Here is a 26,889-nt window from a genome sequence, read left to right on the forward strand (position 1 = left end):
GATATTTTTTATGTCCACGGAGAGCCCAAAACACGCTCTTTATATTTATTATAAAATGTCTTGGTTGTATAAAATATTCTTTGCGGTACGTTTACGTTAATATTATGCAAAAACCAAAAAGTACCATTTTTGAAATTGATTTTCTCAAAAAAGCCATTTTTTATTTTTTTCATTTTTTGTTCAAATGTAGATATGATAGTTGTCTACACGAAAATTAAGCCTAGAAAGTGTATATTTTGTTTGCATGTTTTATATTTAGGCCTCAATATCGGAAAAAGACGTCTCTGTTTTGCAAGACCTAAGTCAGACCTAGCGACCCATGCGTCTCTATGAATTGTGAAAAAGTTTTCTTGAATTTTCTTCTGCATTTTGTAATCAATTATAAACGGATTTTGTGGTATTGAATATTTATGTATGTTTTGATAAGAGCGGGAACCATGAGATACATATCTAACCAAATCAGCAGGCCTATAGTAGACTTTCAATAACCAAAAGGCACAGACGTTGTACTGTTTCGATTTATAAACCTTTCAAAGTAAACTAGCACGACTAGCTATTAGCTGTCATATTACTAAGACAAAGAAAGTCACCACATCGTCGATATATTATATACAATTCTTTACGAAACCAAACACTGGGGCTTGTTCACCGCACATCGCACAGGTCACCGGGGAATGTCCTTTCACTTCCGTAATACACAAAAGTGGTGACACATAAACGGTCCCAAACACACAGAGAGTGTGTCATAGAGAGGGGTAGGAAATAAAAATAAATAAATAGGAATTAAGTTGCCCAACTCCGACCTTAACGAAAATTACGTTAAAAAAAAAAAATAAAGTATTTAGGTTCGAGCGGTGGCAAGGCGATAGGTCCACGCCTGGTGGAGAGTCAGACAAAGAAGTGGACGGCACGTAAAGGTAAAACAAAAAAAAAAAAAATCAATAATTTAATAAAGACGGGAAAACTCAGCCGCACATGGCAAGAACAAAAACCAACTCCCCCGGGCATTCCCTAAACGGGACGCAACAAAATGCGTGCGAACACGCTCTCTACATCACCGCCAGGCCGCTACGCCATGGCGAAATAAACCCAACATCTGAACAGTGCTAACAAACAGTTAGTAAGAAAACATTGAAAAAAAAAAAAAAAACGTTCAGAAAAAACCGCACCCGAGAAACAAAGTTCAGCGGGGCGAAGAAACACACACGAGTCGGCCCCACGACATTGAAGTCTCGCAGGATGACGGCGTCCAGATGATGCTCGAATCTGTTGCTCCCTCTATTACGCACATCCACGACGGCTGTGCGGAACAGTGGCTGTACGAAAGAAAGTGAAGAATAGATTCGAGCAGGCGATGCGCGAGAAGGTAACCGAGACTATGCTTCAAGCTTCATATCGGGAGAGGAGCTTTCGAGGTAGTTTCTGCAGTTACTCAAACTTTCTCTTTCCCCTTCCCTTTTTCAAAAGAACACGTCAGCCGGCGCTAACGTTTCATCTCGGGAGAAGCCCACTCTTCACAAACGGTTATAGTTGACAAGGAGGCTGACTTCGACCCAACTAGCCTTCGGGCAGAATACAAACACAAGTATATTTACCAACACGCTCGTTTTAATGTCAGTCTCCGGGCTTTGCTGTTTCCAAAAGAGATAACCCTTTATAAGGACAGAACGAGCGGGTTGGTGGGGATAATTAAACTTAAACACTCCCTTCTCGGTTTCTTCCTCAAGTTTAATAGATAACCCTTCGGTGCTATCGGATCTCCCTGGAGAGAGAGAGAGAGAGAGCAAGGCCGTTTCAAGGTAAGGATAGGGCGCTCGAAGCTAGGGCAAACAGGCGGTATCGTTTCACGCATGCAGGGATGGCTGGTTTCAAAATTCCCATATCCCTAACGAAACCGGCCCATCTTCGTGTGTGCGTCTGCGGGATTTCTGTCCCGCGCCGCCGGTTTTAGCACGCACGCGGCGTTGTTTTGGCTGGCAGAACAGTTGTTGACCGTCGACATTTGTAAGGCCGTGGTGTGCTCATCCTTTCAGGCAACGATTCCTTTGCTTTCCCTTGTGCAATACTCTGACAGACTCCTCCTGGGTGGCTGTCACTGTTCGCCGCGTCAACGACACAATCGTACCATTTCACTCCTCGTGACACAGGGTGCGCTGCTCGCTTTACTGTCACGGGCCGTCCCAACTAACACAACGAGCGCGAAAGGTCGTGGTCATCTGCTGGCTCCGAAAGGGCGGGACGTTCATGCAGGCCAATGAGGGCCCCGAATCAATAAGACGTCTGCCGACTCCTACACGTTAAAAAGTTACGACACCTGCTGGTCTGTTAAGAAGTGTTGCTTTCTCTTTTTGGAACTCCTCCGATGTATCTTGCCGCCTATAATAAAATTTAAATAATAAATAAATATATCAGGGTGGAAATACTGTATTTCATTTTTATGTGGCAACGTTAAAAAAAGAAAAAAACTATTTCCAAGCTTGTGAAGACGCGCAATTCGCAAGTCCATTTCGAGCCGTAAAAACACGTTTTTGTACGATATTAATGCTTAAATGTAGAACATACAAACAAAATATACACTTTCTAGGCTTGATTTTCGTGTAGACAACTATCATATCTACATTTGAAAAAAAAATGAAAAAAATAAAAAATGGGTTTTTTGAGAAAATCAATTTCAAAAATGGTACTTTTTGGTTTTTGCATAATATTAACGTAAACGTACCGCAAAGAATATTTTATACAGTCAGAACATTTTATAATAAATATAAAGAGCGTGTTTTGGGCTCTCCGTGGACATAAAAAATATCAGTGTAACCCAAGTAGATCGCCAGTAATTAATTGTCAAAGTTCGTCAAGAATTGACCGAGGAGGCGTTTTTGACATTTTTACAGAAAAAAAGCAAAAGGAATAAAATTATTTTATGGTGTTGGAGCCTTTTAAATGTGTCCACAGAGTGCTTCAAAAAAGATAATATAATGTGGACTGAAAATCCATGGCGGGAGATCAAGCGAAACATCCGACCCACGACGGGTGTGAAAAACACTGCTTTTCGCCGCGGCCTCTTTAAAACTTCATAAGTCGAGAACAAAAAATCCGACGAACTTGCGGTTTGTGTCGACTGCGGTTTTAGAAACGGCGCCATAACATATATTTTTTTCATCGAAATTAAAAATTCGACCCTTTTTGCCTGCACGATTTGAGATGAAACCACACATATATATATATATATATATATATATATATATATATATATATATATATATATAATCTGCCTGATACTTCAGCGCGTCTGCTGCATATGAGCCTGAACATTGAAGCGTACTTTCTATTGCTTCCCTAAATTGTTTAGATTGACACCAACGGAAGCACAATATGTTGCATCTAGCCGAACACAAGTTCAAACAATTCGGCTCATTAAAAAAAAAAGAAAATTGTAAAGTGTTTAATATTTTTGGGGATGTCATCCTTTCTGAAATTTGCACCAAATAAATTTGCTGAAGAAAGTCTCACGATGTCTAAACACTCACGTCTAAAAATGCGAGGGTGCAATGAAGTTGCTAAATACTATACATAGCAAATTTACCCGAAATTGAAGATTTATAAATGACAACATAGACACGAAAGAAACTTAAGGCGTCTTTCATCTGTATAACAGTCACGAGAAATTTGAAATAAACGCTTACCTGTCGGACAAGTTTCCGATGATAATAACGCCCAGCATGAGGCATCCCATGTAGGAGCTTTGTACTAGCGACTTCTGCCATTTGCGTTCGCAAACCAGATCCCACTGCACGTATTAGCAAAATAAAAAAGCACAATATTAAAATATTTGAATTTTCTATGTGTATGATTAGCAAATACGACGATGTTACGTACAATGCAGTTCAGCATGATTGAAGGCACGTCTTTCTAGCAAAATTTGCAGGAGCCTGTTTCCGAGCCCGAAACCATTTTCTGGCATGTCGAGTACAGCAAGCTTCAAAACAACGAATTACATTTTCTTTATGAATTTTGCAAGAAAGCTTACAAGATGGCTTTGCTGAAATTGAACGTAAATGCATTTATAGCAAGCAATATGATTCCATAATTCAATTTCGCACGCGGCACATGAGTCGGTCATATTTCTGTATTTCACATTTTTTATTGCTTGGGCAAGAACTATACGAGAAGTACACTCAGAGTGCGGGCGAATCGATAACCCATCATGTCCAGTGGTAATCGCACTTGTCCATAACCCGGGAACGTGCGGCTTTCTCCTGCGAACACTCGACTGGTCATAATTTAAGACAAAACCCTGAGACGGGAAAAACCGAAGGCCGACACAACGCACGAAGTCTCAATCGCAGCTGAATTTACTTGACAAAAGTATAATTTCGGGTTCAAGTACCCCACCAAAGCAAAAGACGAGAAAAGTAAAAATAGCGAAACGCTTTCAATATATACATACGAGAAAAAGAGTTCATGCAGAGAGCCCCCAAAAGAACTTCGCCCTTCTGTCAAAACAATTCAGCTGTGTTTGAGGCTTCGTATGTTGTGTCATGTCTCTTTTTTTCCCAGTCTCGGATTTTTGCCTTAAATTATGTTCAATGATCTCCAGCTAGTTTGCGCCCTAAGTTTTTGTTCTTTAATCTAGTCACGTGGGTTACCATGGAACACCCTGTGCTATCGGGGGCCGCCGGGCCGCCCAACTGGTCGAATGCGGGATGCTTCTATCGCTCCCTTCGCAAACGTTATGAAACCTCATAAATAGACAGCAAAAAATAAAGCCCGAGTGTTTATCAATAATGGAAACATGGAGACGACATATGAATGCAATGCTGTGCCTTTAAAATTATTCACCCTAACCCTTTTCAAGTCGGGGCAGTGTTTGTAGGCGGCTCCCGTTGCAGCGGCAGGACGCTTCCCGAGCGGATTGTTCCACGTTGCCCCACGTGACAAGATTAAACATGGTTAAAATTGCGCAATTGCGCAATTTTAACCATGTTCAATCATTATGAACTCGCCCAACTAACCACTTTACTAGAGTGACAAGATTAGTTGCCGCGTACAACACCAGTTGAGCGCTCGCCGCTTAGAGCCCTGCGTTTCGGCGTAATGAACAACTGTGGCAACCACTGCGCAATATGCGAAGACGAGAAGCACGTAAAGAGGAGCAAACAGGAAATCGTTTTTTGACTTTGGTCTCAGATGGTATGGTGTCGTGTTCTCTCCCTATGCCACCCGTCGCCAAGTTTGTAGCAGGTAATATGTCTGTCACCTGTACATAAAAAAATGTCCGTGCGACGTTTACCAGCTGACGTGTTACGCTTGACATTTCGCTTTGGATATTTCATTTTTTCACACTTGATGTAACGCAGAAAGATAGCGAGTGATGCTCAAATACATTATATATGTCTCGATGCCTGAGGCAAAACAGCAGCGGAGAAAATCACTTGCACGTTTCGTAGATAGCCTTCAATGGGATGGCATGCAGGATAGCTTCGAACCGAAGTGGAGCATAGCCGCATTCTTTAATCTATTACATCTACCCGGTACGGATCGAGGGAACTTAATTTCTCTACAGGGTGTTCCTGAGCGTTAATCGTGGGTAAAGCTATTCGTATAAATAAAACGACTAGCGAAGTTCACTGAAACATTTCCACGAATATGTCTTTAGCTGGTGTATTTACAACAGACGAGTGTCAGGGGTGTGGGACTGAGGAAAAAGAATTAAGCCTAAAAGTACCGCTCCTCTTATGCACATAACGAGAAAAATGGTAAATAAGACTATCTAATTGACACCGCTGCTCACAGATGGCACCACACACGCTCGTATCCCCTAGATCTTCTGTCAGGTGAGCATCTCAAAGAAGATTAAATGTTTCTGCTTCATGTTGCGACATCTGGTAGCAGTAGCGTCAACCAGGCAGTTATTACTCTTAATTCTTCCCTCATGCATTAGTAAAAACAAAACTTTGTTTACTTATTTTTTTTCTTAGAACCGACACTCATAAAATTTAAGTATAATAAATGCACCACCTTGAGTCACCCTTGTGCAAAAGCTTAATTGCAGTCAGTTTATTGGTTCATTAATACGTATTTTTTTACACCCGAATAACGCTCGGGAACAACCTGTACAAATATAATAAAGAACAATACCATAACGAAAGCTCACCTCATTAGAGACGGAATGTCCAAAGACATGTTCATCATAGATCCAGGAATCGCAGGGAACCGTCGTGGCATTGTCGACCACAGTCGTACCGTTCAATGGCACGTCGTACATAAGGCACTGACTGTAAGATTCCGACACATTGTCATACGGGATGAACATCTTCTTCAACTGCTCGCCCGTCATGCTTCCGTCCTTGTCCGGGTAGGAGCACCAGTGGTCGTTGTTTGTGACCAGGAACACGTAGGCCATGTTGTTGAGGCCTGTCAGTATTCCACGGTACGTGACGAAGGCCACGAAGAAGCCCTGCCATCGGCCAAAGCTGCCGATCAGGTCCACCACATCCGCCATCCTTCCTTCACTCGATCCTGCAAGGTCGTGCAATAAGCACTGCTCGTAACTCTTATGCCTGTTACGTCTATTTATTTTGCTATACCGCCAGCATTCTGAACGAACATCAAGGCAATAAGGACTTCCTATATACAAAACCGTTTATAAAAAAGTCATATTAGGGTATCTACTCGACAAACAAATCTTAAATAGTGTGGCATTAAAAAGTCAGTGAATTCTCATCGACCAAACAAAACTTTTACTAACTTGATTCTTTTCTTTCATATTATTAGGGAAGAAGGATGCCTTAAACGAAGCAGTTTTAAATTACGGTTCAATGACAGATATGCTACTTTCTTTGTGTAGGCCTAGCTGTGGTAACTGTCGAGTAACAGTTAAGGGACAGCTGTAATTATTCTAGGCCGGTGCTATGCAACTTCATTTGAGTCTTAAAGAACTGGTTTAAAAAATGTTTTCATTATGAAATCTTTGACAAGCGTATGCACTTTTGACTGACCTATTATTTAACTATTCAAGAGTCTCTTTTTTTCAAAATGCAAGCTTAACTTTAATATTCTTACGGCAACTAAACTCCACTTACCTTAACACTGTCGACAGCCTGCGGGTCTAGTGGACAACTGAGTTTTTTTTTTTTTTCGGAGAGCTTCTTGGCGAGCGACAAGATAACGAAAGTAATTAAAGCGTCATAAATGGCGAGATATTTCTTTTATGGTAGATGCGTTGGGCGTCTGACATCGTGGCTACCTTATCGTTAACCATACTTCTCGCAGTAAAACATCTCCACGGGGCCAGTACGCTGAGTTCAGACTTCCTGCTTGCCAGGAAACTGAAGGCACATACACCGTAGTTAATTTACTTCTAAGCTTTGGTGCTTGGAACGCGTCCTGGAACGTGGTTCCTCAAATTTCTTCTGATGACGTCATAGATGTGCTATGCTGTTTCCTGGCACCCTCTTTGCGGTAGCACAACAGCACAGGCGGATGCCAGAGACGCCTCTTCTGCTGCAGGCCTCTACGCAACTTGACAGTCCGTGGGAGTTTCAGCAGTCAGGGGTTTGGACACCACGACGACATTGACCCTGGCATTCGCTCGTTCTTTCTTCTTTTTTTTTTCAAAACTTCTACGACCAACTACCAGGATCACGACATCCAACAACGTGAAATCCCGGTTTCTGTGACGCAATTCGTTGCCACTTTGGCAGTCTTTTCGATGCGTGGGCGGGATAGGACGCTAACCATACCAGCCGACGACGCGTTCCTGCAGGTACCGTACCCAAGCTAAGCAAAACACGAAGGCAGAGGAGGCTGGTAGGAAACAATGACAAAAGAAAAGTATCCTGAAGGCCTTAAAGTGGCGGTTAAAATTTTGCTAAAAGAAAGAGCAGCTAAGTCCCTTAGCGAAACGCGTGCGCTGCTCTGAGACCTTCAGGAGGCTTCGTTTTAAGTACCTGAGCCGCAAGAATGATGGGAAGTACGTACACGCCGCCGTCCAAAACAAAGCATCGAAATGGGATTCCTCTTGTAGTAGTATACGAGCCCGGACGAAGCGACATTCTGGGGCTAGCAAATTTCAACACCCCCTCGTATCGCTGTCAAAGGCGGGCGCATAAATTTGGCCAAAATCTTCTAGCTAGTATGCCGTATTGAATCGTCGGGTTGAGCACATCTGTGATTTGAAAGAAAAGCGGCTAGGCCCTTTTTAATTTCTTCACCCGTGGTAAGCATTGCTGAGAAACATTAAAAAAAAAAAGATAATCAAGGAACTGTGCAACGAACCTTAAAATTTAACTTGTTGAAATGACCTATTAGCCAGAAAGCAATACAGGAATTGAAACCTTCATGTACATTTTTGTTTCTGTAAAAAAAAAAAAGAACACCTTGTGTGAGTTAATTTAGGTTTCGTGTATCCTGTGTAGCTATAATTCTAATTTACCCTCCAGTTTCTTTGGCGCATGCCAGAATACTTGAATAAAAACAAATATTAATAGATATTAGCATCCATGAGACTTTTTTGTATAGCTTATTGGTAATGTAGCCAGGAGGGACTTGCTTCTTGCGTAGCTAGAATCCCGAAGTGCGGAGGTGAAGTGCAAGTTTTACGAGAGCAGTGGCCTGAAGAAATGGGGCCCAGCCAATTTCTAATGCCGGAAGACAATAAGAGGCACAACCATCACGAAACAAGGCTCTTCAAACACAGGATGAGCATGAAGAAAAGCCAGAAACACTTATGGTTTACCATTCTTGTAGGTCCTTAACTTCAGTACAAGCGAGGAAAGAAACAGTGGGAAGCATATACATGTACGGCGTTCATCGGAACAGCTTGATTTCGACATTCCGGAGTGGGCATCCAGGTACCCCTTCTGATTCTCCTCTGTGGAAGGCTGGCATCTAAAAACCTCTTATAATATTTAACTAACGAACAATCCAGATTTTTTTTTTGGTCATAATTCCGACGAATTTTGATTCAATTGCCAGCTTGCGGTCGTTTTCCCGGTTTCCTTTGCTGCATACCCAACGCTGGAGGAGGATCATGGTGCCAAGGCTTCCAAAAACATGAAAGTACATTTAACTGGGCGTGGACGTTCGACCACCCTGATATTGTCGTCCAACACTCTTTCAACTTCTTGAATTCACACCTTTATTTCCGCTCCGCCGTCTTCGGTTGCAACTTTTTTGAGAAGTTGCAAGTACCCCGCGTGGTCTTGGACGTCCTTCTTGGACAACCTGCAATAGGGGAAAAAAAGTTAAGAGAAACTGTGATCACTTGCAAAGCAAGCAAAGTCATCTGATTAAGTTAGGGCATGTTACATCAGGTTCGGTTCGGTTACGATAGGTTAGTGGGGTTAGGTGAAATTAGATGAGGTCTTGTGAATTTAGGTTAGGTTAAGGTTCGGTTAGTGGAGTTGTGACTAGGTTAGGTTATGTTAGGTTAGGTGATGGTAGTTGAAATTAAGTTAAGCGAGGTTAGGTGAGGTTAGTTTGTTAGGTTAAGTTGGGTTAGTTTAGGTCAGGTCAGGTCAGGTTAGGTTGGGTTAGGTTAGATTAGGCTAAAAAAAGTTAATATAGTGAGGTTAGGTGAGGTTAGGTGAGGTTAGGTGAATTTAGATGAGTTAGTCTAAGTTTGTTAAGGTTAAGTTGAATGTATTGTCCCTTGCCCTCCTTTCTTTAGTTCGTTGTCTCCTATTTATGAAGTGTGCCAAGCATGTGCCTCAATAATGACGGTTAGCGGTTACTCTCTTGCTTGGACTGGGAGAATCATTCCCTTTCTTCCAAAGTATCATTAAGAACGCTTCCGAACGTTTCTGGGAGGAGAGTGACCAGATCATGACGCTGTTGAATATCAGCACAAGTGAGTCTCCCACGAGAGCATCTGGAAATTAAACAGGAATACAAATGATGGCCTCACTAATTTTTACGCACTAAAACAACGTAATACAACATTTATGAAAATTACCATATTTAAAAGCACGTTTCCTTAAACTATATATAAAAAGTGACAAGAAAATCTTCTTGACGACCGTTGTAAGAATAAGTGTATATTCAGAAGCAAGCAACGTTGACAAATTGTAAAAGTAACAAGGCAACGAAGGAACTACGTTTTCACAAACATGAAATACAAAAACAGCCCCCTTTTTATTGGAAATAGCTGGCATAGGTGATCAAGCTTTGCATTGTTTTATTGTTTTATTTCTGGTAGGTGCATAGTTATTCAGTTTAGCGTATATTTTAGAAATGATGGAGGCTTCGCTGCAAATCTTCGAATAATATCCTACTGTTAGCAGTGCTATTTTTAATCAATCTAAATATTCGACTGAGAGTATCACGGAGCACTTCCATCATTTTACCCGCTCTGCGAAGAAAGAAGCATTCGCAAATGTGTAGTTATCTACAGTGGTGGTATGCAGGGTTTATGACATTTATTTAAATAGACTTAGTAAAAAAAAATAAACGCCGCGAAAGGTAGACTAAAGGGTTCAGTGCTGGTGGATTATACGACCAAGTAGACAAAGTAAATGGGGGTTAATCCCGTTGAGAAGCCGTATAGCTTACTATAATTTGTTCGTTAACTTTTTTAGTAAAAATAAAGATATGGTTTCGATTTTGGATACTTGCCAAACAGAATAAAACCACCATGTCAGTGGAGTTCTGCAAGAATTCCCGCGCATGGGAAGCGATGGAGTGCGCTGAAGTTACAATTTGTGCAACAGGTGCCGAAATTGGAGGTGCGAAAATGCTGATGAAAATATTTACATCCCCCTTGTTTGGACTGACAGCTTTGCGCATATACGCCTCGCAAGTGGGCTCATTTTCGTCTTCTGCGCATGAGAAAGCAAGTAGCGGTGACGTCAGAACGCCGAGCCCTGATTGGCTGATCGCGACCCCCCATCTCAGTGTCGTCTGCTCCTTTGCAACGTCGTCTGCTCGCAACGTCGTCTGCGTCTGTCTCACCTTTCCTGCGACTTTCGGAAGCGCAGGTCTTTACGAGCGAGCTCGACTTGGCCTTTCACAGAGGGCAGACGAAATAACTCGAGCGGTACGTTGTTTTTCTCTAACAACTAGCAGACGCGCATCAAGGAGGGAAGTCAAAGGACTCACTGGCGAGGTGTCCCGAGGCGCCGAGGTTTGTTTGCTAAGAACCGGGAGTAAGTGTGTTAGTGTCCACAAGTTCCCTCCCAAATACTTTTTCCCTCCTTTCGTGTGCGGCGAGACCCCTCATTCTTTAACGGCGTCGGCGGGTTGGCGCAGTTAACGTCGTCTGCTTTACGTCTGCTCGTCAAAGCGATGGCTGCTTTACCTTTCCTGCGTCCGTCGGAGATTCGGCGCTTTTTCACCGGCGAGAGTCACCGTTGCCTCGGGAAACAAGGAGATAACAAGAGGAGGAAATTGACCTCTTAATCTAAAATTGAGCTCAGCTATCAAAGTATAATACGGGAAGGGTTCACAAGCGTCGCGCGGGCATATTCCATTCAGCACGCCAGCCGGTCGTGGGCAGACGGTCGCGGAGTCGCTGACTGCCTGCTAGGCCTAACTGCCGTGCTCGCTTGGTCGCGTTCGGTGGAATTGTGGACGTTGGAGCTTTTCCCGAGTGTTTGTGGATCCAGCGTTCTTGTTCGTCATGGTCCGTTTCAAGTACTTTTTTCTTGCTGCTTGAAGTCGGGACGCGTGAGAAGCGCACGTAGGAAAATAAACGTCCGTGGGTCGTCGCGACCGCGACGCTGTCGGCCATGCTAATTTGATCGTAAGAAGTGCGTAAGACAGCTTCGGTGCTGTCGTAGGATTTCGTCGTAACCTGCGCAAAACTTACTAAAATTTCGTTTCGTGAATACGAATTTGTTCTAAAGTTTTGTCTTACGCACATTTTTGGCGTAACGTCGTTTCGTGAATCTGGCCTCTGCACTTCCGAAAGTCGCAGGAAAGGTGAGACAGGCGCAGACGACGTTGCGAGCAGACGACGTTGCAAAGGAGCAGACGACGCTCAGATAGGGGGTCGCGATCAGCCAATCAGCGCTCGGCGTTCTGACGTCACCGCTACCCCCTGCGCGAGAAGCAGACGAACTTGCCCTCCGCATTGCACGAGCGGAAAGGTTAGCCCACTGCCGCGCTAACTACGTGCTCCAACTCCTTCTAAAACTGGCTGATTTGAAGGTTTCAGGTGACGCTCATTAATTTTTTAGTTGAAACCATACAACTTTTTTCATATTTAAGATGTTAAATCACGAATTGTATTGAATTATTCGACTTATCGAGACGAATAACCCCCTATATTATGTTCCCCCTGGCCACATAGCTCACCCGAACAGAACGCATAAATCTCCCTTTCACGAATTTATTGATTTTAATTTTTTTATTAAAAAATCAAACAGCCTGCATTCGCCTCGAAATCGAACGGTGTCACCATTGCGTGGCCGAAATTGGAAACATGCAAAAGTGGGGATACCGCAGTCCGTCGTCTGCTACGGGTGCACGTACGTTGAGAGGCATGGATCTCGACCACGCAAGCCCGTTTCCGGTTAAGCAGGACTCCATCCTTACTAATTTTTCTTTTTTTTATAAAAGGAGGTGTTGTACTTCTATTGTTTCAGACGCGTGGAATTTCAGCAACGCGAATAATATTCAGTCAGATGCTTCCAATCCGTAGTCTTTGTGGTGTGGTTTGTAGAACTGCTGGTCGCACGTATTTTTGTTATCTCGCACGATGCATATCTTTTATAAAACATTAAATGCTGATTGCAAGTGGGCTTTGATAAAAAAATTAACCCGACTGATCGCCTCTCTTTAATAAACTAATCAGTTGATGAATATGTTGACTTTTTTACAGTCATATCATATAAAAGACGTTCGAACCTTACATTTTTTTACTATGGCATAAATGGCATAAATGGCATATCGCAGTCCCATTTCAAACTTCACATTGTTGCGCCTACAAATATGAACACGGGAAGCCTTTTACAGTGAAGTTATTCTGAAGTTAATATTTAAACGGGATAATTCCCCTCGATCACAATCACAAACATTCTAAAGTGGTTTACCGTGCAAGCCTCCGTCCTAAAAGAAATGAAGACATCAAAACTATTAAAGCAGACATTTCTTTCTCTTTTTTTCCTTTCGTCCTTCAGCACAAAACTTTATTTAAACGGGAAGCAAAGTCGCAATTAAAACGTTATTTAAATACTCGGAAGGTTAATCGATAAACTCCACAGTCCAGATATGCGCTAGTTGAGGGCGGAGGGTTATCGGAAAGTATGCAAGAGTAGCTAGCCCCTATCAGTAAAAGATCGCCGCTCCGGCCGGTGTTGTCTCTTTCGTGGTGCGGGTCGTTTGTTGGAGTTGCAAAGTCTACTGCGTTTGATCAGAAGAAGATTTAGCTAGAAATGGATAATATTAGCCTCTTCACATTCGTGGCCCTCCGCGAGAAAATTGTAGAGGGTGAACCCACACTACTAAGAAGAGCATCTAATAACACGCCGGCTGCTATGTTGTTCAGTTACTGGATCCTTTCTTCCACTCGCGGCATATATTAGAACACTTTGTTTCACTTGTCCCAGTTGTCATTCCAACGAACAGTTGGCGGATCGTAACTATAAGAGTTACGATCCGCGAATTGTTCGTTGGCATGACAACTGAGACAACACTCTGTCCTCATCGCAACGTAGTAGAATTGTTCCGAAAAGCTTACCATGGCACAGTGAATGAGCACATTGGCTGCAGCAGAACTTTCTTAGTCATAAAATGTAGCATTAGCCTGACAGTTTCTAATAAATCAGTAACTTCTCTCAATGTGAAATATTTATATTGCTGAAAAAAGCTAAACGTTACGTAAAATAAAACAACATACAACCTGTGATTTTATGACCCAGAGTGCCAGTATTAAGTACTGTAAACGACTGGATTTTCGCGAGGACCTAATTTTCGCGAATTTCGCGAATCACCTACAATTCGCAAAAAATACGTCCCGTGAACAATACGGGCAGTGTGAGCGCTACGGAAGCTACACTCGATTCGCGAAAACTAGGACCCGCGAATAATTTAAAATTTCCAGCTTTGGCCCGATTCGCAAAAATTTGACGCCACGAAATTTAAGTCGTTTTACAGTATGTATCCGAGTTGGAATACTTGTTTTTGTTGAATTTCTACACTTGTGAACCTATACACATCTTTTAAAAGACACAAATATTTAACGTAAATAGTGCGGTTCACCCGGAAACAGGCATCCGTCTGATTATGAATAGGCATCATATTCAGCCTATTTGTGAACACGACGGGTATATTTCAAATTTCGTTGAAGTATCTCTTTAAAGCGCAGCTCTTAGGCGCCCTTTTCTGCTTTCGCGGCGTCACCATCGGCGTCGGCTTCGCCGTTAAATTTAGCGGGAAATTTAATTGGTGTTGAGGTCACGTGACGTCAATTTCCCTGCTAAAACTAGCGGGAAACTTAACCGGCTAAATTTAGCGGGGAAAGTTTTGCTAAATTTCCCGCTAAATTTAACCCGAACCTTTTCGCTGAATTTCCCACAAAAGTTTCGCTAAATTTAGAGGAAAATTTAGCAGGGGTTTAAAGGGAGGAGGAGAGGAAGAGGAAAAGGGGAGGAGGAGTAGGCATGAGGAGGAGGGGGGTACGGAGGATGAGGAGGGGAATACCCCTCCCCCTTACCCTCCCCTCCCCCTCCTTAAGAGTTGCGCTCTAATTTCGCATTACCGAAAATTGTTAACGTCTTTCATTTTTACCGGCAAACACTGTGAACAGTGTTTCGTCATTTTATCAATGCAAGATATATGTAAACAAATCGAGTCTCTTTATACGCACAATGATATATATCCAGAGTTCGAATGTGGCTCGGACTCTTCTCAGTGTGGTGCACAGCCCAAAGGCTCCGTTCCTCGCTACCGTTGGAAAGAACTCGTTCATGTAGATGAACTGCGTCGTTTAGCCCAACGGTGTACACTAGCCAGCCCATCATGCTGATTGTGATCCGTAACGTCGAGAGGTCTGGAAAGCAGACATTTTATATTACTCAATCATTACTTTCGCTTTGATGTTTACAAAGTTTATCTTGAACGTCCTAAGCTGAATTTGTGCCGGTCAATTGGCATTCCAAAGATGGCTGAAAACATGGGCCCATAGAACCTTTTAGCTCGTTTGGTTTGAGCAGTAAGCCTATCTTAATTGTAAATAGGGTACTGCTACCAGAAAAAAACCTTAAGGATTGAAGGTAGTTTAAAGGGTGTGGAAAGGTGTGCCAGGGCGGAGTAGGTACAACCTTCATTTTTTAAGAGTTTTTGCTGCATTCACAACAGCTCCAAAGAGCCTGTTTTAGCAGCAAAGTCGAAGAAATAATAACCTGAACTAATTCATTTTTTTTGTTGTTGTTGTGGCTGTTTTCTTCTTTTTTTTTTTGGGGGGGGGGGGGGGGGGGAGGCGAGGGGCGGGTGGGAGGGGACAGCCGAGTGGGAGCAGAGGCAAAAGGCTGTAAAGTGATGCAATCCTTGAATTTACAGAGTGCAATCCACTTATAATAAAATGAGAAAAAAATGCTATCGTTATAACATACTAACGTTGCATCTGGACAGAATACCACACGAGAAAACGCATGGTCCTCTAGAAACTGATCGTTATAAGCGTTGCATCGCTATATGTGGTAGCGTTATAAGTGGATTGCACTGCATATCTATACTATGCATGACGAGAAATATTGACGAGAACAAACAAACATATATGTAACCTTGGTATGGAGGAGCCGGTCACCTGCGATTTAGTATCTTTAAATTGTCAAGTATATAAGACGGTGGGGAAATCAACAGGGACGTGATTGCTATGTTGTGTGTGATTCACTGTTTCCTGTATTTGGTGTTGCTATGCATACAAGAATTGCATCTGGTACTTGCTGCTTGCAAACGTGTTTCTCGTAAAGTAATATGACGATTCCTGCTAAGATCGCCAGCATTCTATTTGCTGTGCGTTCAGCAGCGCCCTAAAAGTTATACTGTTCTAGGCTTTTAGAATATTAGTCCCAGGAAAAGCTGATTTACACCAATAAAACTCAAAATATTGCTTTACGACGCCAATTTGTTGAGGGGCAACGGCACGTGGGAGTCGCAACTATTTAATAGAAAAGATAATATGAGGATCAACAAAAAACTCTAAATGTTTGCATAGAGACAAGATATGACACGCTTTGCTGCTGAAGGCTTATCTTGTGTCACACTTCCAAAGTAGGGTTTGTGCCAAAAATTCTGAGCCTATTCATTCGAGTTGGAGAGTTGTCATTCTTCTGTTGCGGGCGTCCTTCTGTGTAAGTTATTCAAAGATTAACTTTAGCTCGCCTAGCTTTCGTACAAAACAGAAGGTATCTTGTCTAGAATAATGTATTACTTTCCAACATGACGCTCATCGAGTATGTTTGTAAACAACCATCAAAAACACCAGTGACTATAAAAATCACAACTATGAGCGAGGAAATACGAAACAGAAACTCACTTGGGGACATCTCTGATGTGTCAGCTTTAAAAACAACGGCGTGTGTTTATCAATTTGACAAACTGGGGGGGGGGGGGGGGGGGGGGAATGGGGGAAAAAAGCCTGCCCCAAAATGAGCTGTGCATGCGTTGTGTGTTCGGCGCGAGTCTTTGTAAAAAGTAATAAAACGCTTTGAGTGGATGCGAATACGTTTTACGCACGACAAAGTCACGCCCACCCCGGGTTTATGAAAGTGATCAAGTCAAGTTTAAATTTTTTCATGAATCATGACGTCGTAAGATCCTCTTTGGAGCCGCGCTTTGCCATTCGAAATAAAGCTGTGCGCGCCGGAAGTTTCCTACTACCTCACTCAGGCTTCATTGAATCGTTCTAAGACCAGCTGCTTGCTCTCCCGTGAGCCACCTCTTTGTGGCGCCGAGCAAAGGCGCCAGGGTGAGGATAGCATGGTCCGAGGTTTGATTCCAGATGCGCTGGTCGGTAAATCCTACTAGTAATAATGAAGTACGGCTAATTATAAATGCGTAGGCTTGTGTATGCTTTGTATACCCATGCGTAGTTTGACGCGGCTTGGAGGCGTGACGGCTATTCGTTATGCCCTCACGCTCCTTTTAACCCATTTCACGTGTAATCCAGTCCATAACCACATTCTGCGCTAGAACGTCCGAGGTGTGGTAGACGTGGGGAAATTGTCGGTATGCCAGACGTGAGGAAAACAGGTGTTTCTACTTCCAATAACGCAGATGTTACACAGCTAATGCATCATTTAAAAGAAAGAATGCAGACACTGTCTGAGGTGTGATACTTTCATGTACAAGTCATGCCACATTGGTTATACAACAAACCTTTGCAAGCATGTTCCAAACATGCCCATGTACGAAGCACGCGTGCTTCGAACGTGCTTGAGGCGTACCCGCAGATAAACTCTGTAATGTCTCCATAGAACTCCGCGGGGTCGTTTGAATGACGTATGAGAAGTGCGACTGAGGCTTAAAATCTTCAAGAATCATGTGATCTCTATACTGATCTCTGAGTACTTGCATGGTGAGGCGCACACCGTTGCGAGTTTCTTGTTTTACGCTATACACCAACTCAACTCTGTTACGTCACGGCGCGGTGGTGGCACGTCGAGCGCACTTCCGGTTTGGGGCTGTGGGCGGAAGTCACCGATGAGAGACGTGCATTCCTGCGTCGTTTTGAAAGAAACCAGGCAAGGACCTGCCTTCTCGTCAAGACGAAGCGACTAGGGCTGTACCAAAATAGTCGAGAAAGATTTAAAGGCCAGTTTTCATGTGCTCGGTTCGTCCGAGTGCGCGGATATGTGCCGTGAAAAAGGAAAACCAGACGCCGTCGGACTACGAATTGCTTTTGCCGGAAGCACTTTGGGTTGAATTCACGGATACTTGTGATCATCAGATTTATTTGCATTCTTCCAACATGGACACGGGAAAATCATCAGGTTGTAGGGACACCTGCAGACTACGTTCAGCGCGTCTTCAAGTTCAAATGGCCGCCTGACTGATCGAACTGTAGTCTGCTCTTTCAAACATTTTTGCGTGTCGTCTGCTCTTTAAGACGACAGCGGCCCGTAGACCAAACGTTGGCCCCGTAGTTGCATTGAGAAGTAAGTGCAGGCCTCAAAAGACCTTTAAGTTTGAATGTTGGTTTGGTTAAGCAGACTCGGTGTAAACAGTAAATAAACGAAGATGTTGGTCATTGTTGCCAGTGGCCATCACCGACTCGATACGTCGATTCCCTTGGTCCGATTCTGCTTGCAATTTTTAGTACCGACGTAGAACATCCCAATCACGGTTCAATATTTTGCAGCCCATGTGACGTCGCGACTGAAAATTGCCAGCGCAATCTCATCATGCGGATTAGGCTTTAGCGTCCATTCTTCGGCGTCCACCCAGAATGAATCACCGCATATCACATTATTCACGCGAAGGTTCGCGGTGTAACGAGGCTCGGTAATTTCGCTGAGGCCGCTCAAGTAGTCAGACATTGCAGGAGGACGTAGAATGAACAATTCCTACGCGAAAAAGAGCACGGGGACTGAAACCGACGCCGACAACATCGCATTTCAATGGTTTGTTTATGAGCGACGGCGAGCTTCTTGCCAACACTCCTTCGCGTATGCGCGGCGCCGCTGGCGTCCGCTAGGTGCGCTCCGGTTTGTTTGGGAACGTGAGTTTGTCTTTAAGGGTTACTTTAGAAACCGTATTTCTGTCCGTGAAATGATGCATTTCCTTCTTACCTTTTGGCATGAGGGCAATGACAAAAAGGGTGACACCAAAGAAGCCATAGCTCCCAGCCATAACGGGTATCCTTTTGAGGTACTTCGTGGTGCCGAGCGAAATCGTGTACCCGACGCCTTCGATGGCGGCAGTGATGGCGAAGTTAATGAATGGGTTTCCGTCGAGACTTGTCGAAGACCTTGCAAAGCCGTAGTGCACTATGTACGAAAAGAAGCTGCAAAATAGGCTTACATCAGTGGGCTTCGAATTGTGGTTTTCGTTTCAAATGACAGCAATCACTCTAAGAAAGTGCGGTTAAAGAGGCAACAATACGCTAGGAGCAATTTTTTTATTGGGAGGTGTTAGGTGACGCGTCATAAGCTTAGTAACTACTTGGTTGTTTAAAACTAAAATATAAAAATATTGTATAGAATATATATTATTACTTCAGACTTATATCAGTATACGTAGGAGTGCATATCATTAAAAGACGTAGAGAAGAACACCAAAAACAGCAATTTCACAAAGAATTTAAGCAGTATACAGTAATATCTCCTCAATATGGACACCTCAATTCCCTTCAAAAAGTATTCATGATGTGAGATGTCTATAAAAATGAAACAAACATGCATTTATGCACCCAGTTCATCCCCAAAGATTATTTATATATGTCATAGTGTTTGTAATAACGGAGTTCATATTGACGAGACATAACTGCATTTCCTATTGGGGAGGAGGTCGAACAGTCACGCCTCTAGCGGCACGCTTCAGCTGTGGGGGCAACAAACCGAATTTTCTTGTTTGTTTTTGATCAGCGATATCGAAGATGACGATTCGAAGGCCAGCATTGGTCAGAGCGAAGCGCTCGTCTCCAGGCTGTGCATGACGAGGTTCAATTTCTTTGTTATGCTGTGTTAGTAAACACCGGGCTGTGGGTACAACAACCTCGATAAAGCGCCCCCGTAGTTCGATCTCCTGCCCAATAAGAGATATAATTAATTATTAACGAAGTACTTTCACAGGGCAACCCATTTTCAGTTCATCATAAATGTTTGACTTTTGCACTATCAACTGTAATTCTGGTAAATGATTATATGCAGTTACTGATCTGAAAAGAAAAAAATATCAATGTATACACAAAACTTTCTGATAATTTTTCCATGTTCATGCAAGTGTTTGCTTATGACAGTGTAGACTGATTCCTGTTATATTATGTGACATTTTAATTTTAAAGTTAGGTATCAAGATTTTAGTTATTTTTAAAAACGCGAAAGCCTTTCAACTTTCAACACCGGCTTGGAGTGCCTAATGTTTATACCACGGAACTTTGTCATTTACTTCATTTCACTGTAATTCAGAGCGCAGTAAGGCTCGGGCACATCAACCACGAACGCAAGTAGTGAAACGCAGATGACGAAACGTTTATTGAACTTGACTTCATTGGCCAGTTAAAATATATGTTAAAATGTGACGGAAGCCATGACGTTTTTCTTTTGGCGTTGTTTAGTGGTATTGTCGCCTCGTATCGTCGGCTATATTCTCACTTGAGGTGAAACGAATTACAGTGGCTCAGAGCTTAACTAACAAAATATCTTATTAACATTTACTCTTCTGTGACGCAGAGGTGCTTCGTGAAAGATTAAGTATGTCACATAATATAACAGGTGTCAAGAAAGTGTGTCATTTTGCTTTTTTTTTTAATTGAAGCGTATTTCAACCATCCTCTAAAAAATGTCTGCGCGTCTAATTATCCTCAAAACACCTGAAGAGCCAATCTCTTTGATCTACGAAATCAGCTCAGAAAATGATGAGGCGGAACATCTGTTTAGAGCTCAAAATTAAGTCTGCTCTGTCGCATTACGCAATGCAAAGCGCCATGCTTGCATTGCGTAATGCCACAGCGCAGACTTCATTTTGAGGTCCAAACAGATGTTCCGCCTCATCATTCTCTGAGCTGATTTTGTAGATCACAGAGATTGCCTCTTAGAGTGTTTTGAAGATAAGTAGACGCGCAGACATTTTTAGAGAGTACGTTTCATTTCCTTTTCTCTCTTTCTGCTCAGGGAATCACCAGCATTCACAACGTTAATACGGAAGCGCATACTTAAATCGCGGTGATTTGAATTTGACGCGAATGGCTAATCAGGAAATAAGGGAACTTCTGCGCTGAAGTAAGCATCCGTCCTAACATGATGCGTGAGTTATTTTCAAAAATGCAAACCCCGATTTCGTTTTTTTTTTTCTTTTTTACGGGCAAAGGCGACCGATCACGTCTGACAAGCACCACCGAACGACTGCCATATCATCTCTTTTACCGTGCCACCAAAACCTCGATTACACAGCGCCTATTTTGCATTAAGCTTCCGGGTAATTGCGGGCATATCGGTTGAGATTTGAGCCCACCACCCGGGGATCCTGAGGCCGGCGCTTTACCTCGGAGCCACCGACGAAGGGCCGGATTAAGGTACCGGCTAACGGGGCTGTAGCCCAGGGCCCCCGACACTTTGGGGGCCCCCATGCAGCTGATAAAAAAAAAAAAAAAAAAAAAAAAAAAAAAAGGTGTCGTCATTAGCTTCGTTTCCACGTTGTCGGTGTTCACGGGTCGTGGAGGTAAGACACTTTCCCGTGGCGACTCTGGTAACTGCGTACTTACGAAACACAGGCCGTGCTATCTTATCATCCTGATGCTCGCTTTTTAATTTGTCCTTCGTGGACCTTATTGACTGATGCCGGAATCCCATTGGCCGCGGAGCGTTATCAAGATTGTGCCCATTCGACGCGCCGAGCTTTTCTTGGGCTGACATTGACTAAAGAACCGATCATCTTCTCTTCCAGACACTATCGATGCAGGACGCGAATTCGATCATCTTGTGAATATTGGGGTATTTGGGCTGGGAAGCGTCTGCACGAAGTCGTCAATAATAGAAGTCATTTGCGAGCCATTTGGAAGCATTAAGTCACTAGGCTGGCAAGAATTCTGCTATGGAGCTTTTATTAATATGTTGCAAACGCAACTGAACGATCATGTGACTTCTGCAGGTTTGAAATGTTAAAACGTGTTAGGTGCTGAACTGAACTGCAAATGTAACGGATCCGTGCTCACATACAGTTCATCCTTCAAAGTATGTGTGTCAGTTAGGAAGCAGACAAAGCACCTGTGTTGCGCGGATCACATGCAAAAAAAAAAAACTCTATCCCACGGCTGTTGCCTTTCGAACCATTGTGTAACTCAATCGACTCAATCTCTTTCTGATTATTGAACTATCTCTCATTCAGCAACCTTTCAATATTGAAAGCGTGCCACAAGACAGTGGCGTCACGATGCGGCTTCTAGCAGATGCATTTGGCCTTGACATCGCGTGTAGCAGTCAAATTTAGTGTCTAAGCAATGCCATCTTTCCTGACCACAGTGCTATACAAAATGTTCAAAACAACAATTGGCGCACTTTTCTTTTTTTTTTTTTGTACACGATATTCTAGGATTGAAAACGCATCCATTCCATGCGCTGGAAAAAACATACAAACCTCGATTATCTTAATTTTAGTACGTCTACCCGATCCGCAACAGCGAGCGAAGAGCTATCTGACAATAAGAGGAGCGAAAAATAATTTTTATGCCCATCTTATCACTTCGTAGCACTGGTGAAGGCAGTCCCGTAGTGGTTTACGGACCGTCAAACACACAAAACGCTTCGTAAAGGCATGTTGCTGTAGCGCAGATAAACGAACAACATGGCGGCGTGTTGCAATCGTCGCAGCTTACGATTGCGGAGGACAGGATTGAATTCAGCTCCGAGCAACTCCTGCGGGTCTAATTACGTGAGAGCAGAGGTACTATTGTGGACACTGTTAGCTATAACACGGCAGCGGCGGCCGCCCCGTACCCCCCGCGCCCCATAGCAGGCGCCGTCCGAAACTCCGCGCATGCGCCGTGTGGCGTACTCGCTCTTCCCGCCTGCGAGCACACCCTCGCTTTGTCGTCTGCTAGGCACAGAGCAGACGACGCCACAGCGCTCGCCAATTTTCGCTGAACATGGTTCAGCGAACCACCGCGTATGAGATGCCCACGGATGATTCCCTGAATCCGCTGGCTAAGGATAATCATCGTATACTAAATGTAACATCACGGTAGATTAAATTTTTTTATGAGACAAACTTGCAGTTATCATCCGTTTCACTTTAGGTCTAAGTGCTGCGGACGCTACGAGACGATATGACCCACCAAGCAGCGACAAAAGCACTTTTTGCTCTTTATTGGGTCCCCTGGGGATGCACTTCGTGACGTTGCACCTTTGCCGCTATTTTATTGGCTCTGTCGTTTTGAAGCGTAGGCTGCGGTCGGACTTAAGGTGAAATGGAGTGTTACAGTCTATTTCTGTATCACACCTGCTGCTCTCATACTGGTTTGCGAACGCATATCGGTAAAAATGCTGTTCCTGACAAAGCAAAAAAAAAAAAATCTTAAACAGGGGTTATGCCCTAGTGACTCTGCAATCTGCCCCAATACAAATCGCCGGTTGAAAATGAGTTCGAGACCAGTTCGCTATAGCGAGGGTACCAGACGAGCAGCACCGTAGCATCGCCTGCTCTGCGCCTAGCAGACGGTAAAGCGAGGGTGTGCTCGCAAAAGGGAAGAGCGAGTCCGCCGCACGGCGCATGCGCGGAGTTTCGGACGGCGCCTGCTATGGGGCGCTGGGGGTACGGGACAGCCGCCGCTGCCGTGTTATAGCTAACAGTCTCGACGATAGTACATTGTAACATGGGACGTGGATACGTTTTTGGATTTCAAGGTGCCAAACCTTTCCTCTGGATCGATTTCGAGAAACGCGGCCGAGACCGCTGCTGGTCAAGGCCTGCGGGCAGGTCAAGGCTCGAGGCCTGGGCGTGCAGACGTAACGTGGTCTCTTTTCGCTTGCGTAGTTGTCAAGGTTGACTCGCACGCCCCTTGAGGTGTCGCGCGCTCCCAACACTGGAAAAAAAATGTTTGCTAAGATCATTACTCTTCGAACTTGGTATTATTTTAACATGATCTCCATATTGTACACAGACTACGTGACCTGCATAAGTGCGGCAAGATCGCGACGACGTGAGATCGATCTTATCCACTTAAAAGTTTCACTTGACGGTTCGATGACTTCCTCACTCCTAAGATTTCTGTTCATTTATACCTTGTACGTGCTGGAACGCTCATTCTGAGGTCAATGTTTTTTTGTTTTTTTTTTCTTCTTAAAACTATTTATATATGTTTATTTACATTTTCACGCGTGGCATAAAAATTTCAAGACTGTTCGACGTACACTCATTGAAAGCGCATTGGTAGTTCTTGGACGCAGATTGCGTAAAGGAAACAACCTCCAATAATATAGTTTTTTTTTTTTTTTTTCCGGTAAGGATTTTCCAGACGTGGAGATGTGTACTGACGAGCGTTGGCTCCCCTTCCCCCCCCCCCCCCCCCCCTTTTTCTTTGTCTTTTTTCTGCTTTATTGCGACCTTAGTTCAAAGACCCTTGCAAAGAAAACACTGTTAACACTTGTTTTTTCGTTTTATTTGTGAATGACCACCTTGCAGCTTCTGAGGTCTCCAACCTTACCGTGACTGCTCTGGGCAGTAGTGAGCTGAAGGTCACCTGGAATGCCCCGCAGGAGCACGTAAATAGATTTCAACTGACAATTTGTTCGGCCGAGATCGTCAGCTGCGGGAACATCAGCCTGTCACGGGATGTCCGCGAGTACCGCGTCGCAAACCTGGAACCTTGGACGAGGCATACAGTCGAAATTACGGCATTTGTGAATTATGGCGGCAAGACCTATCATGGAACACCTGTTCAGGCTACGGGGATCACCGACCCTGCAGGTGCCATGTTGTGCGACGCATATCAAACTTAAATTTTGGTTTAAATTTATGCGGAGGATTTGGAACGTACAGCACAATGATGTTCTTCGGATTAAGCTTGTTAACCTAGCTTACAGTGCTTCTATTGAGCACCAGTCTAATCGTTTTTGTTGCTGCATTATTAATCTACTGAACTGTATGTTACATCTGTAGCCTACTTAGCTGAACGGTGTTGTGATGCGTACTATCGGCTTCGAATGAAATGCGAACAGCGGAGCACGTGGCCGTCGATACATGCTGCGCTTCCTGGAGGCATCTTGAAACTGATGAAACTACGGGTTGGAAAGTAGGGCGCTGCGAGGGTGTGCGTCCTACTCTAATGTGTTTGACCCTCGACCTGCAAAACCCTCGACCTTCGGCGCTGCGCTGGTGGTGCGACGGAAATTCCGTACACACACAGCGAAAAAGTACACCCCTGGACGTGTAAACCGTTGTCCCAGGGCGGACTCCCCAAATGGTGTTCGTTTTACACGCGAGGCTCGGTGTATTTCGTTTGCACCCGAGGTCTCGTGTAAAATGAACATCTTTGAACGTGTACTTCGTTCTGCGATCACACGTCTAGGGGTGTTTTTTTACAATGGCGGCCGTTTGACGCAAGACGGGTTCGACGAGCGAGGCCCAGCGCTTTACACGGCTTTTCGCCGCAGCGAAAGCGTAGTTTGCACGTGTTCGTTCGTAATCGTCCATACGTGCTGAACTACCGCAAGCATTCACCCCCAAGCGCCGACGCCGTATCCATTACGGCGATTACGCGACAGTGGGAGCGACCATCGACTGCATCCAGCAGCGTGCTTCCCCATCGAGCAGGTCTCGTTCGCGTGGCGGTTCAGCCGATCGCCGAGGCCTCAAGCCGGTTGCATTGTCACCGACGCCGGGTAATTTCCACAGCAGTTATCTTTTCGCGACCACAGACATGAACTTTATTGAAAAAGCCCGTTTGCCGCGAGCGACGACGAATAGCTCCGACACCGACCCGACCCGACCCGACCGGCGTTACCGACGTCCCGCTCACCTCTTTACCGCGAGCAAAGTTGTACGCGACGTTTCGACGTATCCACTCATATCTCGTGTGTACGCAAATTTTGCGGCTTCCGGGTACGAATCGGCTACCGAAACGGCCAGCGAACGAAGACGAACTGAACGCCGGCGCGCCATTTAAACACGCGGTTACTTTTCTACTAGACCGTAGCTATGTGGTGTGGTTCCTTACACATAAATGGACTACGTACAAGCAAAGCTAAAATAAAATTGGGCGGCTGCTTGCGCCACCTAGTGAGTATGCGGAAAACTACAAAAATGAAGGACATTTCGGCATTTGTGTAAGTGACACGCTCGAACACGGACGGCAGCATACCAACACATACATCACAGCACATACCACAAGATCAACATACAAGCATCTAGATACACAAACAACGAACAGAGGCACTAACAACCCGACACACCTACTCAATCGTATTAGAAACCCGCTCGGTATATATAGCAGACTTTTTGTTTCAGACGAAGGTCCGGTGACACCCCCCGTATTTTATATGAACGTAACGATATTACACAATTATTACTTATATAGTACGGCGACATAAATATAATTTGGGAAGGTACACATTTCTCTTAGTCTAGATTATAGCTAAAAGACACCCTATATTTTTAAAAAAATGTTTCGAGCTAGCCAAAATGTAGCAAAATCTGGTTTCGTTTTCGGAAGTTCGAGCGCTGAAGGCTGGAATGCGCTAGCGAAGTGTGTGCTTGCTTCTGTCAAACTATAATCCATTGTATGACGCTCTCAAAGCTGCTGGCTGCAGCCCCCGTCTTGGTTTAGGGTTTGATTTACACGCGCTCCCGTGGAAATGAAATTATGCGCGCTCGAGTCGATATTATTGACAGCGTGAAGTATAAACCGAATGTAAACGATTTTGCGAGCGACGAGAACAGCGACGGCGACCCGCTTCGCTGACGCTCGGTCACTCGCGCGACGACGCAAGCCGCATGAAAGCTGAACGATGTTTTCTAGAAATCCAAAAACCGAGTGACGCGACGAGCGATAGTAAGAAATCTTCGTAATACGTCGCTGACTCGTCGCTGTCGCCGTCACTCGCTAAATCGCTTTATGCAGTTCAGCCTTTATACTCACGCTAGTGCCGACCTGCATTACCCGCTGAGCCCAAGCAAGCGATAAGGATATTCAAATATGTCACAACAGTGGCGTGCATTCGCTAAGAAAACATATATCTCAAATTGCTGCAGTTTGACGTCGGGATCCGTTACTTGTTCTGCTGTCACCTTGGCGAA

At 44.1% G+C, this 26,889-nt stretch overlaps 1 protein-coding gene and 1 pseudogene across 1 annotated transcript in view; both read right to left on the reverse strand.

The window, feature by feature from the left end:
- Positions 1 to 6,499, reverse strand: part of LOC120848892 (organic cation transporter protein-like) — a 104,856-nt gene extending 98,357 nt beyond the window's left edge. The window contains exons 1-2 of the mRNA XM_040220965.2: positions 6,152 to 6,499; positions 3,681 to 3,784 (exon numbers count right to left, since the gene is read on the reverse strand). Coding sequence (XP_040076899.2) covers positions 3,681 to 3,784; positions 6,152 to 6,499 — 452 coding nt within the window. The remainder of the gene's footprint in view (positions 1 to 3,680; positions 3,785 to 6,151) is intronic.
- A 2,629-nt stretch (positions 6,500 to 9,128) lies between these two features.
- LOC120848876 overlaps positions 9,129 to 26,889 on the reverse strand; it is a 33,382-nt pseudogene continuing 15,621 nt past the window's right edge.

Source organism: Ixodes scapularis, unplaced genomic scaffold (genome assembly GCF_016920785.2).
Source record: "Ixodes scapularis isolate PalLabHiFi unplaced genomic scaffold, ASM1692078v2 PGA_scaffold4__175_contigs__length_147842914, whole genome shotgun sequence".
NCBI lineage: Eukaryota > Metazoa > Arthropoda > Arachnida > Ixodida > Ixodidae > Ixodes > Ixodes scapularis.